Raw genomic sequence first — 21,526 nt, 5'->3', positions numbered from 1 at the left:
AAGAACAGAAAAATAAATCAACTAGTTCATTCCAGCGGACCTACTAGCCCAGCATCCCCTCTCTGACTACAGCCCATAACGAATGTCAAGAGAAAAAACAGGGCAAGGATCTCGTGACACTTCCTAAGGATTATTCCCCACGACCCTTCCTCAAACCAAGTATTGCGCACCCACTGCTCAGGATTTTCTTCTGACGCGCAGCAGCTTTTTCACTCTGTCCAGCCTCCTAATCACCGTGTGACCAAGGGTTCTCCAGGTTAATTATGGGCTGTGTGAAAAAGTACCCCCCTTTGCATTGCGGGGGTGACAGCGCAGTAGTACTACTTGTTGACAAAACCAGTAATTGCAATGCTTGTGTTTTCCATTTGGGCAAGATATTTACATTCAGTTTTCAATATTGTTCTGTTATGTTCTACAGGGAAGAGAAAGAAGGTCATGTTTTTGGCATTCTCCAGCCTTTTAATGTGCCTGTTCCATATACCTTAATCCTGAAATGGTTGCACACTGTAACTGATTTCACAAGAGAGCACGCTCTCTGTGCTGCTATTGCTATTGTGCTCCTACCGCAGCACAGAGTCAAGCCCACGCTGCAATAGGCTTTGTGCGGTGACATATTTCAAGATGCTGAACTGATTTTTCCCACCCACTACGAAAAAATAAGTACTCTGTGCCAAATAATTGCATGGCAAGCTCCCAGGGCAGGCCAGGAGAGTCACAGATCTAAATAGACCAGGTTTCACACATCATAAGGATTACAGGTTTAAAGCGGACAGTACTGCAGACCAAATGACTGACCTTGATGTCTTGTCTATTTCTCTACTGCCAAAAAAGCAGCAGAGCATAGTAAATGAGTTCTTTGAATGAAGGGTGTGTTTGAGGACATAATAATTGATAAATTTTGATCAAATTTTAGATTTGAATGCTACAGGAAGAAATAAAGTACTAATTTGGGGTACATGAATGAACCGTTCTAGTAGCATCAGAAAGCCGCTCCTTGACTTCAGGACTCTCTGGATTGCATTCTGTGACAGAGACCTGAGAGATACTGATTGAGATAATCTCTGTAACAGAGTGTAGAAAATAACTACAACATATGGTGCAGACATTAAAAAAAGTAAAACCTTCATATTTTGCCTTTATAACTACTCTTTCAAAAGGGAAAGCAATGAATATTGAAACAGTCCCATGTTCCTACACAACGCAGTTTTACTGCCCAGGAGAATGTGGGGAACATACCTGCTGACTTGTCATCACCTTGGAATTCTTTTGTACACACCATACAGAACCATGATCTGAGAGTGAACTGCTGATTCTAAATGAACAAATGTAAACCAAAGCAATAGAGACAATGAGCAACTGAGCCAACGAGAGAATTTGGACCTAGGAACCCTCAACATTCACAAGTAGGTCTGCTGAGCCCTTTAGACTTATACGAGGAGAAAAACCTGTCAGATTAAGTTTTAAAATAGTCCAGATAACTACAGCATTTCCTGCCTTTTATACAGATACAACAGTTGCTCTGGACTGGACCACTTCTTCAGCAAGCACAAATCAGTGCTACACTCTTTTTAAATTAGCTATAAATCTAGAGCAGCGAGACAATCTGTGACAGCAAAGAGATCAGGATCTGGATTCTGACAATTTACATCAATCATGGTTTTTAAATGATCTATTTCCATAACTGATGGGCATTTAAATCATCCTGAACAATCTCACACACAGAACAGGATCCAATCAGCAGGAAATATTGCACCCTTAGAGAGGTTGTAAAATTGGACTGCATAGTGGTGGATATGTATAGCTTAGCTCTTAATACAAAGATAATTATGTGTGAATTTCACCATCTCGCACAACTAAATCTAGGCAATGACATTTTAAGGGCAAGAAAAAACTATCATAAATCATCTTCATTTAATCAAAATTATTTTAAATCATTACAGTCCAAAGCCAAACGAAGAACAACATCAGAACTGAAGGAGCTTAAAACGTGTGTGGCAAATAATTCACAAAGGGAGTTTATATAACCCGAAATCCAAACACAAACATAGCAATTACAATGAACGTACCACACTTGATAACTGTCTAATCATAAACAAAAATACAGTCTCACACTAAAACTTCAAATTTTCATTCTTCTAATACAGTGGACCTAGAACTATGAAAATTTAGTGTCTTCAACTGTACTGTCTTGACTCTGACTCCAACCGTGCTAGTTTTAGAATGAAAAAATCTGTAACAATTCTAATTGCACTGTTGTGTAACTATGTATCAGTTTAAAATTATTAAATCAGTTACATCTAGAATGCCTCACCTGAAAAGCATGACTATCCAGTGTCTTACACTTGCCACGGCATTTTCCACCCATGCCAAGTGACATCATAATTCATGTGAATGCACTTACTCGGTTTTGCTGTGATTTATTCACTATGCATCAAGTATAAGAAAACTACACAAAACTCAAGACTGTGAAGAATGAAGATGAGAATCTCAGCACGAGTCAGAACTCCCATATTCTTTCACGATACTTGTGAATATCGCACCGAAATAGCAATTAAAGCCGTGACAAGGCACATCAACAATTCAAAGCCTTGCAGCTACAGAAATCGAAGGCTATAGGGAAAGACATGTTTGCTCCTTTCCACTTGAGTCTTGGCATACATATTACTCATAACTCACCCCAATGATCCATAAAGGCTTTCAACTCCACCTCCAACAGACACACACACATGCAAAACCCATAAACCTAAGCAGCAGTTAGTCACCTTACAGTGATCTGATATGCTTTAATATCAAGATATCAGCATGTCTGACTGTCCCACATTGCTGGCATTTAAAGTTAATCTACCTTAGCATCGTTGATGTCAGTGTAAAAGGCACACACAAAAAGCAGAACCAGCACAGAAATAACCAAAGAGACTGGTTTGGTGGTTTTATTTTTTCTTTCTTTAGCTCTTACTAAAAATACTCAAGTATTTTTCATAGCAGGGGAAATTTCATAAGAGATGAAAATTTCTTTATCTTTATTCACCTGTTTACTACACCATCACTATACTGCCTATACATTGGAAAAAACACAAACTTCTGTCAGGGGCACGTCTTTCAGGTTATTAAATATATTTCAGACTAAGAATCAATTTTAAAAATACCTGCATGGAAACAAAGAAAACTGCAATGAAAGAAAGCTCTCAGACGGCCATTTGCTAAAATAACATGTCCATCCAATTACAGTTTGTGATTAAAACAGTATAAAATAGGCCAATTTACTGATTTACATCAAACAAGTAATTTTCAATCCTGTGACATACTCTGGTGCTCAGTAAACATGCTGAGTGTATTATGAATAAAGACTCCATATGATTATTCTGATTACCTTATAAAAGATAAAAAGTATCTGTTCAAAACCTGGTTACTTTTCATATCAGTTGCCCAAGAAGTTATTCGTGAAGTGACCAGTAAGGTCATCAATAACAACCACACTCCCAAACACACCTTCCAAGGCAATATATACAAAGAGCCACAGTACAATTAAGAGACTAATTTGGACTTCAGATTACACCAGAACTGAGCCACTCAAAAACAACGGCTTTCATCTTTAAGACTCTGCCATACACAGAGTTGTAACCGCTTAAGTGTTTCCTGTGAAATGCTGCAGAAGAATGTTACGGGGCAAAAAAAAATAATCATATTCTATACTCTGGCAGAAATAAACCATTCTACAGCCTGAATACTAATTGGAATAAACACTGTTTTGATTTCTGTTTCACAATACCTGATGTTTATCTGCCCAGGCATCAGTCATATTGCACACATTTGCTTTCAGGTTTATGACTGTAACTAAATCCACCTCATTTATTCATTCTAATAAATCTACACCTCAGTAGAAACCACTAAATGAGATATTAATAGCACACTAAATATACCTGTTAGACAGACTACACAAGTAAAATGCAGAATTACAATGAAAAATACTTGCACTTAAGTGCTAGACTTCTGTTCATTTCCCACTACAGAGATATTAAAAGAAAAAAATAGATTAGCCAACACACCTTGTCTGTGTTTCAGAAGAATTGCCCCTGTTTACCACCCCAGTATATTCAAAGCCACTTTATTTTTCTGGTAATATTTAAGGACTTCTATGGGCAGAATTTATACTTAAACATTTAGAACAAAATACCAACAGCCAAGACAATCTATGTCTCCTTGTGCAAAAGAAAACAACTGTTTGCAACAACCTCTTGATGGTGACCTGCACGTTGTTCATGCTGAAAAGCCAGATCTATAGCCCCTACAAAAATCTGGTGGGTGGGGTTTAGTTTGTTAGGTTTAGGGCATTTAATTCCAAACATCACCAATTATTTTAGGAAACCTGATGATGTTTCAATATACCTTGGCTCCTTTCTTTGACTTCAGTCTGTGATACAAGGCACAAGCTCTATAATAAACGTCTGCTAAACTGTAGAGCTGTACGTCCCACAGCAAATATTCTCTAGCTTCCATCTCACTACAGTGAAGTAGATGGTGGAGCATGAGGTCCTTTATGTTTTAACAAAAGGCACATCCCACTTCAGCATGTCACTTCCACAGCACGTGGCGTAAGGCCGCCAAGCAGAACTGGAAGTAGAACTTACCAAAACAAAGAGCAGAGAAAGATGTTTTCCCTGTACATGTTTTCCAGCCTCCCAGGTTCAAGCCCTGCCAATATTTCACACGGAAATTCTGCAGCAGTACACAGGCCGAGAACCTCGATACTCTAAATATGGCATTTATCTCTGCATTCAATATCCCTGGCTCTTCAGCTGGACTCATGACAGCAAGTTTTACTCATTTTATGCATGAAGGAGTTTTACTCTTGCACACATAACCCTGTCTCCAGGTGATGGGTTATTCACAAACCTGCTTGTCCTAAGAAACGAAGACTTCTTTCATCTAACCATCGCCACTAAATGCCACTTTCCCACAAGGCCCATCCTGACAGGCACACCACGAAGTGCCATGTTGTATCAGGTAGTCATTGGCTCACCACACCATTTTTTCCCCCCAACTAGAACATTCCTAAAACAGTTTTAATCACTTTTCCCTTCTACCTTTTGTTTATTGCCTTTATGCTGCACTATTAAATCCTAGCCTGAAGTTTAGTGAAGTTACTCCAGTTGTCCTTATTCCACCCTCACCTATAAATTCCACAATTCATTGACAGAAGGCAGGTAAAAGGGCATGGCACAAGTCTTCCGTTACCCACCTACAACTTCTTCTATTTCCCAAATTGCTCAGTTCTGCAGTTTTTCCAAAGTTTCCTTCACACAGAAGAGCAACTTAACAAATCTGTAGATTTATAATCTCTCTCTATGCAACAAGTCATACCTCTTTCCTCTGCCTTTAATGCTGTAATTTCTTCCAGCAAAGATCTCCCTGATTTACTTTTCATTTTCTGAAGAAATCCTAAGATCTATCTGCTTCTGGGTCCAGTATTCTGTCAAATTTACTAATCGTGATGGCACGGCATTGTCCTGCCTTGTCATTTCAGCTCACCTCAGCCTCATTCTGTTCTGATCTATTGCCAAAATTTCAGTGTCTTTCTGAGGTGCTAAAGCCCACTCCTAACAGTGAAATTCAGAGCAACCATAAGAAATAGGTCTTATTTGTCTCTATTATACAGTCTCACTGTCTATATATTGGTAACTATGTATTTATAAAGATTTTCTTGTGTTCATCTCCACTTCTCATTCCATTTTTATGTCAAACTATGGCAGTATCTATTTTAATGCAGAAGTGCATTTGGTCTCAGTCTGCACCCTTTCCCACCACCTTCCTTCATGACAGTTTCCACATCTAGTTTGACACAATCTAGTCCTTAATTACATAGTCTAGTCTACCACATTCACAGTAAAGCATTCCCTTATGCATGAAATTTCTTTTTCTACTCAAGCAGCGTGACAGCCTGATTACACAGATTTTTTTAAAAAAAAAAAAATTCACTTTCCTCTTGAACATCTGTTTTTTGTTTTTATTTCTAAATCCCAGCAATCATAATATTCATATCCAGATTATTTCTGTCCTTTTTATTTCTCCATACTTTTCACAAAAAATGCAAACATCACAAATTCCCACCGGAGTAATTTCATTATATTTACCAGTAGTTCACTATGCAATTTCATTTAACTACACATACGTTTTCTTTTCTAAAATACAAATTACAGTATTCTGGATTTTTTATAAAGACTATCACAGTGTTATTCAGGAAACTCAAAGAGGAACATTACTCTGAGTTTATTTTTTATAACATTCCTAAAATAGATGGTTGAAATAGGTTGTAGAATTGGGCAGAAGGCCAGTCTTTTTCCCTCATCATAAAATTAGCATTTTTCTATTTATGGTTTTGCTGGACAATACTAGTAAGATTTCCAATTGAATTACAGAGATATGTTATTTCAGTAGTAGCTGAAACAACTGTTTTGCGTATGCACACGTCTGTAACACTTAAACATTTATAAAGCCCTTACAGATGACTCAAGGAGAAGAGAAATGTTTATCATATCTTCAGACAGTATTACATTAAACTTACCACCTTGGCTCATACCTACTTTTTTTCCAACCTATACTGCCTAAAGATAAAGCCCCAGAATGACCACAAGACAACATAAGCAGGTTATACTTGTCCTAACACGTCCACACCTCTTTCCTTGTGCCAACCCTAGCATTTTTGCAGCGAAACCGCCATGACTGGTGATTGATAATGTATCACCATTAAACTGTGTTAAAAAGAAGAAAAAAAAAAAAAGCAAAAAAAAAAAAAAAAAGCAAAAGTAGCATTTCTGGTGCTACCACGAGCAGAATGGGAACATTTCTTAAATTAGCAGTCCAAACTTGTAAAAACCTCAAGTGACCACAGAACCACAAGCTGAGAAACTCACACCTCTACTTTACATTGAGTGGTTTATTATCTACAAAAACACATACGATTCTAATATTTGCTGGTTTGCAGCAGCAACTACTCCATGCAGTGCCAGATTATTCTTATCCCTAGTGACTTCAATAATTATCAGACTGCAAACTCCTTTCTATAATCTCCACTTTTCTTTTCAATTTATGCTTCCCAGTCAGAATATAAGAACACACTTTCTTTCTGCTATCTGCTATCTCCATGTACACCTATCTCAAAAAGGCAACTATAACTATATTCACATGTGCAATTCAAGGCATACTAAAAAACCATATGAAATATATATTTTATCCACAACTCAGATTTCAACAGCACGTTGAGGGTGAAAACATTATTGCATTTCTCCAGTGCAATTTCATTCCTTCATTATTAGCTTAATAAATATGCAGTAGGAGTTTCACTTTGAGTTTTTGGAACATTAAGCAATATATCCAGTGTGCAAATGAAGAAAACCAGTGTGAAAACACAGTTTTTATGAATTAATCCAAACATCCCTGTTTCAAAGAAACGTGATCAAGAGTTTGTCTCGTTGTATTACCCCCAGGAAAAAAAAAAATATCACAGTCAGACAGGCTGTTCATTCAGACTTCCCTGAAACTGGTGTAGTTGGCCTATGCTGCAATTTACATTTACTGTAATCAAAGACTGAAAATATACTAGGAGTTTCCCCCCAGTATCATCTGTTGATCTTCAGTTTACACAGAACAAGGTTTAACTTACCCACCATTTTCATAACTTTTGTATTCCTTCTCAAATCCTTACAAACCATTTTAGAGTTTTAAATACAGGGATGCTCTTGTGCAGACAGCACCCAAAGAAAGTAACATCTAAAGGCAATCAGATGGTATATGCTAATTCAGCATTTGACAGGCTAATCTTGGTGAAACACTTAGCCTGAAACAGGAATGACATCAATCTTCATTGTCTTTGAAGGAATTGCTTGGCCAGCTTACATCATCTTGGAAAATTAATATCCAGCCTCTTGTGCCCCCAAACTGTACGAATATTTTACCCAGTACATTCCTCAATTTCAACAGTTGTCATTAGAACTAAAAGGTAGTCTTCTATCTATTACTGTAATTCTTTTTAGAAAGTCAGAAAGTATACAATCCCAGACGAGACAAAGTATAGCTTTTTTGTGAGACAAATATAATTGGTAAATGCATGAGTTACAACTCAATAGTACTTCATGACACAGCTCTCACTAAGCCAGTTATTTAATATATTCCCTCCTCTGTCTTTATACAAGATATTCGCTTCTCTTTCTCTACAGAAACGAAAACCCCACCCTAAATAAACGACCTACCACTTCACAGAAAGCATGGCTGGCTACCAGCTTTTCCTGGTTACATAACTGAGAAATCTTCAAAGATACACATTTAAAGGTAAAGATTTAAAAAAAAAAAATAAAATCCCTATTCTGACACGAGTAGTCAAATAACAGCCATCTGATATTAGCATAAAAGACTATTATCCTAATTCAAAAGGCATCTGATTAAATTTTAAAGGCCAAAGGTGATAGCACACACCATCCACAGTTTATAAAACAATGAACATCACTTAAAAGCTGAATGATACTAGCTCAAACAACAGTATTCAGTGACAGTAAATGAAAAGTTCTCTTCCTCTAGCATTCCAAAAAACATTTCCTTCTTTCCGAGAAGTTATGCACAAATCAATTCCCACTATCTCCATGCATACTCCATTTACCAGACGGTAAACCTTACAGTGAATCATTGGCAGAATCCAGCCATCACAAGTTACCAGAACATAGGTGAGTGTCAGAAAATATTAATAGAGCCTGTCACTGTTACGGTGTTTCTAGAGGCACAGACTTACCTCGGCAGATGGTCCCGTTCCCCACATATCCGGGTTTGCAGGTGCAGCTATGTCCCCTGACGGTGTTAGTACAGATTGCATTCTCATCACAGTTATGCTGTCCGCTGCCACACTCATCATGCTCTACAAGGGGGAGGGAGAAAAAATTACAGGAGAGACAGTGAGATTTTCAGTTTGACGACATGGAACTTGAAAACCACGTGGAATAACGAAGTTGCCACAATGGTTGAATGCTGGGAGTTTGCTGCTGGAGTCAGCTACGGATCTGCTTCCGTTACAGAACTCACCACGTGCATGGTGACTGTAGACTGTTTAGGTTCAAAAACAGGAAAAAAAGAGTAGGTGAGGAGGCAAAGTATGGCTATGACAACAACCAAAAAAATAATCAAGATTTATCACAGAAAAAATATCTGCTGTGAAGGCTAACCTTTACACCACTGTCCATCACCAACAGTAATAAGCATAAACACAAGGTAAGTGAACACAAGAGGGGCCCTAACAGCACGCCCTTTAAATACACAGTTCAGTTGTCACAGCCGCTTGCTCTAATGCATGCTGAGCTGACTCCTTCTCTAATAGCATGTAATAACATTTTACATTTTTAGAGCACCATCCATACCATCAAACCCCAAAGAGGCTCTCAGACAAATGGGCCATATTTTGCTTTCATCCAGCAACTCTAACTGCTGCCACTGATTTGCTGCAGCTCCTGCGCTTCACTCACCTGCTACATTTTGTTCTAGTAAAGCATCAATCAGAGGTGGTGAGCTACCTGACCCTGAAGTTTCTCGCTTCTTCCTGCAATTACTAGGAGCTTCCCTCATGCAGTAGGACTGCAAAAAGAAAACCTGAATATTTTACACTTTTGCACTGGTGGATTTACAGTTTTGTCCAGGGGAATTGAGAGGATGCAATGAAATTTCTTAAAAGGGCAGCAGACAATCAAAAATCAGAATCTGGAACCCTCCTCATTTATGCAACTGCAATCATCAGGCTAGTATCCATATGCTGAGAGATCCAGAATTAAGGATTTGCTTAAACATACCAGTGAATAAGAGGTGTTCAAAGGACTACAGACTAAATTTAGCCTTCTATAGACCACAGAGGGAAGCAGTGCCTCCAAAACATGAGCAAAATACTCGTTTTTACAGACTCTGAATGAAGCCCTTTGGAAGAACCTCTCCATTGAGAACAGGATCACAGGCTTTGCCAGGCTAAAGTTAACCTCTACAATGCCCTCACTTTACCACAGCACAGAATGACAGCCAATTTCGAGACACGCATAGATTTAAATGGTGGATTCCAAGGAACCCTCCAAACCAAACACTTCTGGAACACCATTGATAACTACTTGCAGAACATACATCCAGCATACGTTTTCTGTTTTTCAAATATATTTGACAGTAAAACGATATGGAACGCAACCATTTTCTTTTAAACAGTTTCAAAGCGACACGTTGCTTGCTCACTCTTTGCTTTTAGCAAGAAACTCTCACGCACACATGCTCAAATGTGCCTGGCTTTAGCTGATAAATTCAGGCTTACATCTATACTTGTTAGTTTATGTTGGTCCCTAGCTCTGCTTAGTAATTCACTCCAGCTCCTTGCCACTTTTCAGACACCTTACATGTTCAGAATGCCAGGCCTCTTCAAGGGCTGCCTGTTCTCTCCTTCATCTTTGAAGAAACTGTACCACAGCCCGATTCTTACCGCTCCAGTCTCACGGTGCTCAGGTGGCTGGGTCAGACACAAGAAGTATCAAGCTACCCTCCAAGGAAGTGCCTAGCAGGCAGCTGAAGTTGAACGACGCTTTCTTTTAAAAGAGAGACACCCTCTCCATAATCTCTCCCTCCTCTTACTACTTTTATTAGTTACTGCCATTAGCTTTCACGTGTTCATACCCAAACTACGATAAGAATGCCTTTGTGATACGCTCATGCACATGCAAGAACTTTCCTACACAAATAATTGCCAAAATTAGTTGATTACCTTCTCAGCACTTCAAGTATAAACAAAAGATTTCCCACTGGAAATATATAACTTTTGCCAAAGTACACAAGAGATTATACCCTGCTATGTTGTTCTAGGACTTCGACAATGTAAATTTTGTATTCACCACTCCTGCAGGTGTATATGCAGATATTGAAAGAATTAGCACTGACAAAGCTGCTTTCCCACAGCCATACTTAAAACAGAGGTCAGGTTTAAACTGATATAATTTGAAGAGATAGCAACAAATCTAACCGTGTGAACCTGCCCTTCGTGAGACAGCCTGATGCTGCTAGCACAAGGAGGACTAAGAGAACATCATCTGCATGAGGAATCCCGAGATTTCTTATCAGCCATACGGCTGCAATGATGGGAACTTTAAATGAAGTTTTCTCTGGTGTAGAGATGTCTATAGATGATGTTGCTACAGGCCTAATAACAATGAAAAAGCATTGATTTTCTGTCAAGGTACAAAAATCTTTTAGTCCAGATGGAAACATCCTTAAGATTCTGTCAGTAGCGAGTTATCTTGGGTTTCCTTCTCTCTCACAAGAGATCATCCTTTGGAGTACTTCGAGTTCACATTGGGAAGCAAGCATGGAAAGTGGGCTAATGTTTTGTTTAAACTCAAAGGAGATTATGACTAATTTGCAAAGAACATCACTTTCTTACACACATCGCTTTCCAAAATCCCCCATTCAATCACATCAGACAGACCCTGCTTTTGCTTTAATGGTAAATACTCCCTGACTAGACAGCAACCAAAGATTGCAAGAGAAGGACACTGTGAACCAAGTGAAAGGAGTCACAAACAGTATCACTCCAAAGCACCAAAGAGGGGAGAGCTGAGACAAAAATCTCAAAGTCGGATCTTATTTTGACAATTTCCCTTTCTGCTGAAAATGAGAAGCACAAGAAAGGGGACTCTAAAAGACAAAACCAAAAGTAATTTTTAATTTTTTTGTTTTTATACACACACGTATGTAGATATAAAGAAATATATTGCCAGGCACAGGAATGAAACTGTCATCAAGTTTGACTGAAGTCATCCATTTCTCTGTGACTCCTATTCGTTATACAATAGTCACAAAAGGAGCTTATGATCAAAGCCAAAAAGAACGGGCAGACTTACTGAGGACAGTACTGTAGGATGTAATTCCCTCACCCAATGCTCATTCCCCTGGATTATTAATATCCATTTCAAGAAACATTTTCCATTTCAGAAGAACGGTTACAACAACAGCACCATTCTCTGCTTACAGACAAGTTAGTTGGTTTATGAAATCGCTGTAAATTGTCTTCGGCATTTGTATATCTGTTACTCAAGAATCCTGGTTATTGCCACCTCTATTCCATGTTTTGTCCGTGGGAAAGCAGTGAGATCAATTACTTCTTTGTGCCTCTGTTTCCCTCTATAAAATGAGGATATTCAGAGATTCATGAGATTCTTTTTTTTTCCCCCCTAGTATCTGTCATTCTTCTGAAATCCTCAAATACTACAGATTTTACAGAAAATTGAAAGATATCAATCTTTTATTGCCAAAAAAAAAAAAAAAAAAAAAAAACAACAGGAAGAATCTAATATCAACTACTGGTTTACGTTCTACTTAATTTATTTTTCCCCCAAGCAGAGACGAGATATGAATGGACACATCATCTCTGAGGCTTCAGCTCGCCTGTCCCTTTTCCTAGCCACCAAGCTACAGCTAAGGCCAGCAAACTACACATTTAAACCTAACATTTTTCTTTTGGATAAAAGCCTTCTAGAATTTCCAAAAGCTTTCAGGAACTTTTTCAAAATCCTCAAGAGTATCTTATTTTCTGAGTCCACACCTGAACCAGGCCGCCTTGCAAAGCAGTGACTGTAAAATTCATTCTTTCTGAGCCTTTATCCAAGGATGGCTATCTACCTCCAAAAACACTTGCAAGACCACCAGTAAGAAATTAGCCATCCTGTTACAAAAGCAGATCTCTGCCACCTGTGTTGTATGACTCTGCAGAACCATGACATGTACCACCTGTGGGTGTCCTCTATGCACTCATCAAGCAATGCTTCAGTTTGGAAGAACTAAGGCGTTTAAAACAAAATCTCTACAGAACGCTCCTGTTTGCAAAAGCTGTCACTGAAAAGAGAGTCCTGCTTGCCTCAGGCAACTGAAATTTCATCAACTTGAACAGCGGTCCACTCCGATAGCACTACAGGTCTGGGGACACTGATGGGTGTGGGTAGTGTTACATGATGGCACATGCACAGTGGTTGAAGATAAGTATTAGAGTTATTTCTGCTTTGTGCACAGGCAATCTAGCAAAAATAAGTTTATCTTGATGATTAGAATACTCAGTAAATGTCTGACAGAATTTGTTTCAATATTACAGGGCCTTATGGAGATAATAATCACATAAAAACCAAAGTTAATTCACCAAAAAAATAGTTTCAAGTAGATGGTTAGTTGCACATCCTATCACAAGGAGCACCAATGCATCCTACAAATGGCAGAAAACCACCTTATACCAAAACACAGGCTGGTCTGTAAGCACATGGATATTAGGGCACACACAGTATCTCCTTTTTCCTGAAACACCAGAAGAGAAACTAGTTACAGTACAATGGGAAAACACAGACCATCTCCTGTTAAAGTATCAATAACATGAAACGAATAAGAAACTGCAGAAACTAGCACAGTTACCAGAGCGCCATGGAGAGATCTGTGACCGCACTGCATCCCCCTGTACTGGTGTGCACGCTCGAGGCAGACAGACCTCAACCAAGCAAAGACCACCCCACCCCACCCTGCATCAGCAGCCAACATCTACTGCACCTCTACGTAAAAAACAGTTGAATAATACCTGAGGCAGCAGGAGACCAGGAACACAACTAAACTCCATGCCTGCCAACAGAGCACTCACTATAAAAGGTCAAGTCTCTGCTGATAGCTGTATTAGCTGCACCTTCAGCAAGAGCAGAATAATCCATCATGATGCATTTCAGCTGTGAAGCCACTTGCTTAAATTTTAAAGAGACCTTTAACTTTCTTCAAAACAGAGGTGCCTATTTAGGCTAATGAAGTTAAAGCATCTGCAGGTTGTAGCAGCTCCTGCACACCTCCAATGATCAAGCATTCCAGCTGCTCCACCATTAATATGTAACCCTGCTGATGGCTGATCGCTTCAGTGTGAAGTATAAATAAGAGTATTCAAACAAGGACAAAAAAGTCAGCAGTCTTCAGGCACCCGTATTTCTGTCCAATCTTCCGTATCCCCATTTTCCCAGCCCAATCTTACTGAGAAATCACATAACTACTTTTGTTTTGTGATACTTGAGAAATACCTTCTGTTCTGGGCTAAACTGAACTGGAAGAAGGAAGGAGAAAAAGCACCGAAGGCAGCAGGGAGGGTGATTGATGTATTCTGCATAAAGCCACCCACGCCATATCACAAAACTATTTGTAAGTAAAAACCACCACATAAAAATAACTCAGAACAAATGCAAAGTAATAACGGATTTATTTGTCATGTACTTATACATACAGATGCACAAATACCTAAACTTATAAATAATTATAGGTAAATACAGATTTTCTCCATTCGTATGTACACAAAATGTAGTGTTTGTGAAAGGTTCTAGGCAGCTCTGACGATTAGCATAAGAAGAACTGTCAGTAATTAAAAATGGCATATTTCTTTACTCTTGAAGTTTTGGGTATTATAAATACCCACATTTTTACTAAAGAGATCTTTTCAATAAAATCTTTTTCTATTCATTATACAAGAGGAAGATGGCCTTTGCTTATATTTTGTGCATATATTTTTATCAATGCATTTTTCAGAGGTACTACAGAATTTCTAGGATGCTTCTGCTTTCCCATGCTGAAAGCACCACCACCATTAGACCTAACAGATTGGTATGGGCTCTAAAGGCAGGATCTACTCCTCGGCTTTAGCTTGCTTTTTTTTTTTTTCCTGTTCATGCCCGGAATAAGTCAAGTATTTGTATTGTTGTACACGCTGCCTAAAATATTTAATAGAAAATTAGAACTATAGCTTGAAAATATACGGTAAACAACACATAGTAAAGCTAAGAACCTTTTGGTCAAGAGTTCTAACTGTAACATCAGAATAGTTCTCCCTTGCACAGTTCAAAAGCCCATAATGGATTTCAAACTTACAATTTCTAAAAGGTACATTTGACATAGGATTTATTTTTCAGCACGAGTGCCGACCTTTTTATCTTTATTTTCTTTAAATAAGGATGCTCTTCGAAAAAGGACCGACACTGGAATGCAATTACTGGAGACGTATCCCATTGAATGGCCTTTCACCATAGCTACTCTTACTTCTCATTACAAGAAAAGGCCCCAATTTAAACTTGCTTACAAGATGGAAACAATTTTCCTATTGTAACGATCTTCTTCCATTACTTCCTCAAAGCCTTCATACTTTAATAATAAAACATTCATCTTTGGAAACATTGTGCAAAGATTCCAGCTATTTCTATTTATTCTTATTTTACAACATTGAAAGGAAATCTAAGTTGTTCTCTAAATTGTCAAGATGACAGTGCTTCTGGGGTATGTCACCACAACTGCAGCAAACATTTCTATACACCAAGAGACTTACAACAGACAGACAACTCACTCATGGAATAGCAAGGTTATCAGATGCTACCACTGTTTATTAATACAGAGGCCATTTCTACAGAACGCAGGCCTTAATGTGAAATTAATTAGCGATCTGGCAACATTGAAGCAATGGCCTTTGAAAACTCAGAAAGGAGAAAGCCATCTCTCCAAATACTTTTAAAAAGAAGCAACCTTTTGTTGCACGGCATGAATTTAGGAAGAATCGGGGACCTAGTGAAATCAGGATTTCAGCTCATAAGAAGTTCTGATGAAACAAAAGGGATGGCTTTTAAATGGACTGAATAAAAGGAAGCAGTATTCTACACACACAGGAAGAAATTCCCCCAGAAAACCACAGCAATTAGAAACAAGATGCATACATCAAACAAGAAATGACACTGAAGACGGTAAGCTGGTGAAAGATAGTAGGTAATTGTGAATCCAAACAACTGGGGCCAGGGGGTGAAAAAAAAAAAAATTAAAAATCTGTGTTTTCCCCTACTCACAAGAATTAAAGAAACTAAAGTTTCTTTAGTTCTTTTCTACGAATTCTGAACATCAGTCATCCAAGTTCACCCTGTCCATTTCCACAGTGATACGCTGCAACTTTATCTTCATGAGCAGTTAAACATACAAATACTGACAGAAACATCAGATTTGCTGTTCTTTCAATAAGGAACTAAAATGTTACTGTAATTTACGACACAACAAACAGCTTCTGGTGTTAAACACAACGTTATTTAGGCTACATCCTAAAAAGAGTAGACACCTGCTACTCTTAGATAATTAGGAAGAAATAGTGAGACAATTTGAATATAAAATTCTGAATGTGCATGCAGTTGCCTCTTGGAATAAACCTCTTAAATGTTTCCTTTTGAATTATAAACTAAAATTCTTTCTTTGGCTTTCTGGCACCTGGTTAGATTTTGGTCATTTTTGCCTATCTGCAATCAAGTTATGAAATAAACTACTAATGTAAGCCATGCTTATTCTTTTTATTCTAATTTATTCTAATAAAATAATCTGCCTACAACTGTCTAGAAACCAATGGAACAAAATAAGATTCATGTTCCTAAACCAGTATTTAGAGAGAATCCCTGAGATTTGTCTCAGTGATTCAATTTTAACTTTAATTATTAGTTGGTTTAGTTCAGATTTTCACACCACAATGAAATCTTCTTTACAGTCATGTATTATACGATCATAAACAAAATCACTATAATCTTATTCATGCTCTGAATATCATAACATGATATATGGATATATCTAGGGGAAAACAGACTGAAACTACTGTCTCATCCTGAAGAGGCCAGCATGCAAACGTGGGCAACGACACCTGCACATCAGCTGGTTTTTCAACATTTAGTGGGTGAAGTCTTTACAACTCATGCCTTCTGCACTGAGATGCTCAGCCTTCATTTCCCCTCAGCAAGAAGCAGAGATGAATGCAAAGGTCTATATTCTGTTCCAGCATATAGAGACTTCATTCTTTCCAAAAAATTGACCTCACTAATGATCCTTATTCCTATGAATACCGTAAGTTCCGCTCTTATGTTATATATGTGGACAAAAATAAGAACAACCGTGGATGACCAAAAAATACACTATAAAAGAGGACAAAATTTTTTCCAAACATTTGCAGTACACAAAACATTTCATAAGCATTTTTCATAAGGAGCTTTTGTTTTCCCTTTTATACTTACCTTTTATACACAGAAACCTAAAGTGTATTGAGTTGAAACTATTTTTGAATAGTCAAGGGAAAAGCATTTGCTATTAAGGCTGGATGATCTACTCTCTTTAGTATTTACACTTTCAGTCTTTGCCTTCATGTTAAATGTTAAATCCATTTTTCCTATCGTACTCTAAATTCTGTGAATAAACCCAATGCATAAAACCAAAAGTCAGGTTCTGTTTGAGATTAATACAATATCAGATACACTTAAATGGATCGTTTGGACCTTCTTCTGGCAGCTGTTCACATCATGAGCATCCTAAGGAGCTTATGCACAAGCATGCATGCAATGTATCCAGTTCTACAATCTAAAGTTCTGCTCTATCACGTCCCCTCTTGCACTGAAGGTCTCCGTGTCATCCCCTCAGCTTCTGAGATGGACAGACCAGAAGTGCACACAGGATTCAAGACACCAGAACATCATGGATTTATACAATAGCATAATGATATTTTACATTTTGCTCTCAATGCCTTTCCCAAAGGATCTCACTATTCTGCTCGTCTTCAACCACGGCTGAGCAGTAAGCTGACATTTTCAGAAAACTATCTGCAATAATTCCAGAGTCTCTTCTCTGAATGGTAATGACTAATTTAGAGCATTTGTATATATACCTTCTATCTCCATTTTCATCTTTCCTCTTTTTTTTTTTTTCCACCCAGGGGAAAGGTATTTTATTCTCTGACCTCTGTTCTGCCTCACTACTTTATAAAAACAACTACCAATTTGAATTTCCATGAGATGAGCTTGCTGAGCAGTGATAGGAAATTGTACAATAAAAAATTTTATTTTGGGCTATATCAAGATGAAGAATAGGTAGCCTTGTTGATGGCAACATTGCATTTTTTTTCTGCAAGGGGAGAAGAAAAAAAAAGTGAATCTCTTGCTAGCACACTATCAAACATTTGCACATATATCTTAAATGCCTGTATAACATTTGTTAGGAAGTGGGAAGACAGACATTTGGTTTTATTGTTTTCTGAACACAACACTAAAAAAGGAAAATAAGGAAGCAAGGGAAAAAGAAGAAAATCTGAGAAAGTGAAATCCTGAAAAACTGTGTTTAAGGCTTGGACGCATTGCACCCTGATAAGAAGCTCCCCAAAATTAAAGAAAAACAGTATTGAACAAACTAGGTCAAATGTTTGAAAAGTCAAGAATCATGGGAAGCGTACGTCATTGTTTCCTCTACATTAAAATCTAATTTCCCTAATCTTTTAAAGTTTGGTTGAGTAGACAAATTAGTAAAGAATATTAAAATAATTTTATTAATACAGAAGAATAGATACTGGATTATTAGTGTGAAAAGTCACAGTATCAAGGGGTTTTTTGGACATTGAATTTCCATGTCATATATACCGGGGACAATATTAACAATTCGAAGCAAAGAGCTGGCATACCCATACCACGGAGGCTTCAAGACTGAGGCTGAACTCCATGAAGATCAGATGATCTTTCAAAACTAAAACTAACTAGTAAGGATTGCCCATTTTCAGTTTTACAGACTCAGAGTAATCCCTGAATTTAATGGTAATAGAGCACATGGGAGCTCCATTTCTGGTCCTACAGCTCAGAATGAATCTCTCATTATGCAAACTTTAGCAGAGGGTGAAAGGAGCATACAGCATATTGCTTATGAAACACAGCCCAAAATAAACCCATTTTTAAGACTAAGGGACATCCATGATTAAGTCAAAGCCTCAGAATAACAAGAAATGGTTTACAAAGTTAACAAAAATGTAATACTGTACACATGGGAAACAGGTGTGCTGAAGAGCAAACAGCTATACCCTCGTCTGCAAGAACCAAAACATCTTAAAAGTGTTTCTCCTTACTGGATTTAGAAATCATTGCGCACTGTATGTCTAGAGGTCTGCAGTAACATGGTCTGCATGCCAGTCTCTTTTTTACGTACTTATTCATTTATTTAAGGAAACCAGAAGAAATTCCAGCTTTTGTAAAAGATACAGTATGGCCTTGAGGTGCAATGGTCAGAGCACAGGTTCATATGCTGGAAGCCCCTTCTGTTCTGAGCTCTCTCACAAACACAATACTTCACACAAGTCACACCATCATGCCTGAACTATAAAGCATGCCAGTACTTTTTAATTGGAACATGCCAAGCGATATGGTCACCTTGATTATTATTATGGGATATCAAACCTCTAATACAACCTTTATCTCTTCCACAAACCAGTTAAACATCAAGGCATTGGACTTCTGTGAGGCACCTTGATAGTGTGTATTGATTTGCGTATTTGTAAACTCCTAGTTATTCCAAACTTCTCTAAGTAGTTACTGCTTTTCTTGACATAGTCACAAAGCAGAGAATTTCCTAGAGAGCAGATAAAGCCTTGAACTCAATGTGATGTACCACACTGAAAGAGAGCAACTACACAGTGCCAGCTAGACTCGAGCAGTGACATTAATATTGACAGAGGAATGGTATCAAAAACAAACAAACAAACAAACAAACAAACAAAAACAATCAAAAACAACCACCAAAAAAATCCCAAAACCAACAGCTTCATGAAGTTCTCAGCTTCTCTAAATCATAGGACATTCACTTAGGAAAATAAAGAAATTATACATAATGTCACAATCTGAAAAAATGAAAAAATGAGACTTTATCTAGCAGTTGCCACTGCCTAATTTACATGTTTCAGGAGAGATGCCTGTTACCATTAAACGTTAAGATACAGTTTTATTTTGCCTCTGTGTTGTTAAAAGCTGAATATGGTCCAAGTATCTGCACTGTGTTGCAAAGAAACCCTAAAGCAATAGGTACTGATTTATTTATATAGCAGTATAACTTAACCTAAAAGGACAGGCTGCTTTTTATCCATAAAATTGTGAAAGCTGTGTATTTTATGAAGTTGATATCAGAACCTCATCTTTCAAGAATTTTCAGTTCAACAACAGCTGCACGCTTTATTTTGTAGAAATCTCAAAATCACTAATACAAAAGTATGAAATAACCTTTGGATGTAATTTTTAGCCAACATTTCATCATGGCTTGATGAACTTATATTGATGATACAAGTTCAAAAGAGTTTTGGATTTCAGCACTCCATGATACTTTAACTTCCACATCAAAAAAATAAAGACAAAAAGCAATACATCCACCATTTCAAACTTGCACAAAAGTCTATTAGTGCTACTGCAATATAGCCAGGTGGAATTGTTTCTAAATGAACCCGCATGTGTGACAGACAGGTCAATCTGCTGATACAAGAACACATAAAATCACAGTTAAGGTTTTGTAGCAGAGTTCAAGTATAACGAGGACAGGACACGTAGTATTTCTTTGCACCTATCAGAGATGCAATGAAAAGGCTTGCAGAGTGTTGGAGCGTGTATTACAGGTGATACGAAAGTCTCAAAGACTTAGCATACTTTTGTCAGTTTTCTGTTTACAATGTTAAACAGAGTCAAGCCGTTAAGTTCCCCTGCAGACACAGCACCTTTATGTTTTATGTACAAATTTCTAATTAAGCAAATGCTGCAAAAAGGATGGACTCCAGTATATTTTAATCCTTTGGCAGAGTAGAGATGGACTGTTGCTTCTTACTGAAAATAAACAGGATATTTGCCTAGTTGCAGCTCACCCAACAAAACCAGTGAGTGCTGATGGAGATTCTTAAAAATGGATGTCTGAAAATTGGCTTCTAAGACTGCATTTAGGTATCTAAATTACTAAATGGTTTGCCCTCTTAAGAGTGCTGAAAACCTGACTTCCCCTATTGCTTTTAACGAGGACAAACGGGTTCTCAGAACTTGGGGAAAAAAAAAAAAAAAAGGGAAAAAAGAAAAAAAGTACATCTAGTTCTTTATGTCACTCCTGTGTATTAGTCTTCCTTTTACTCCTTCAGCCTCACAAAAATACTACGGAATTTTTACATGGAAGGAAGCGACCAAATCATTTTACCCCTCAAAGAGTGCAACTTCAGCATTATATTTACGATATATAGAATCAATTTTTATTTGAAAGCAGAAACGGCAGCTAGTGCATCACCATCTCCTAAGGCACCTATGTTGTCCCCTGGAGACATTCTACCGTGATAGTGATCACAATAGACCATACTTGTCTTATGAGATCTGACAAGATCACAACCTGAGCTCCTTTGGCTGCAACTACACCTTCTTACATCAGCAAAACACCGCACAGTATGAAGATCCCACCGCTGAGACAAAAGATAGATCAAACAGAATTTATATGCGATACATCGCTCAGGCTTTCACAAGTAACTTAGCAAGGGCTAATGACAGGACAACTTCATTTTGCATTTTCACGACTTAAGTAAAAATTAATAAAAATTACTTAGATACACAAACATATCATCCATGAGACTGAAAAAAACTGCATGGTTGGTTGATGTTCATTCAAGCAGGGAATTCTTCTCTAA

The 21,526-nt window shown here is 37.8% G+C and overlaps 1 protein-coding gene across 1 annotated transcript in view; it reads right to left on the bottom strand.

Moving 5' to 3' along the window:
* The window catches only part of NELL1 (neural EGFL like 1), a 291,435-nt gene that overhangs the window by 104,541 nt on the left and 165,368 nt on the right, over nt 1-21,526 (bottom strand). Inside the window, exon 14 of the mRNA XM_086472058.1 lies at nt 8,780-8,902. Coding sequence (XP_086328184.1) covers nt 8,780-8,902 — 123 coding nt within the window. The remainder of the gene's footprint in view (nt 1-8,779; nt 8,903-21,526) is intronic.

Source organism: Leptosomus discolor, chromosome 12 (genome assembly GCF_034619465.1).
Source record: "Leptosomus discolor isolate bLepDis1 chromosome 12, bLepDis1.hap2, whole genome shotgun sequence".
In the NCBI taxonomy this organism is placed as follows: domain Eukaryota; kingdom Metazoa; phylum Chordata; class Aves; order Leptosomiformes; family Leptosomidae; genus Leptosomus; species Leptosomus discolor.
The sequence above is the reverse complement of the archived record's forward strand: the minus strand, read 5'-3'. Positions and strand labels throughout refer to the sequence as shown.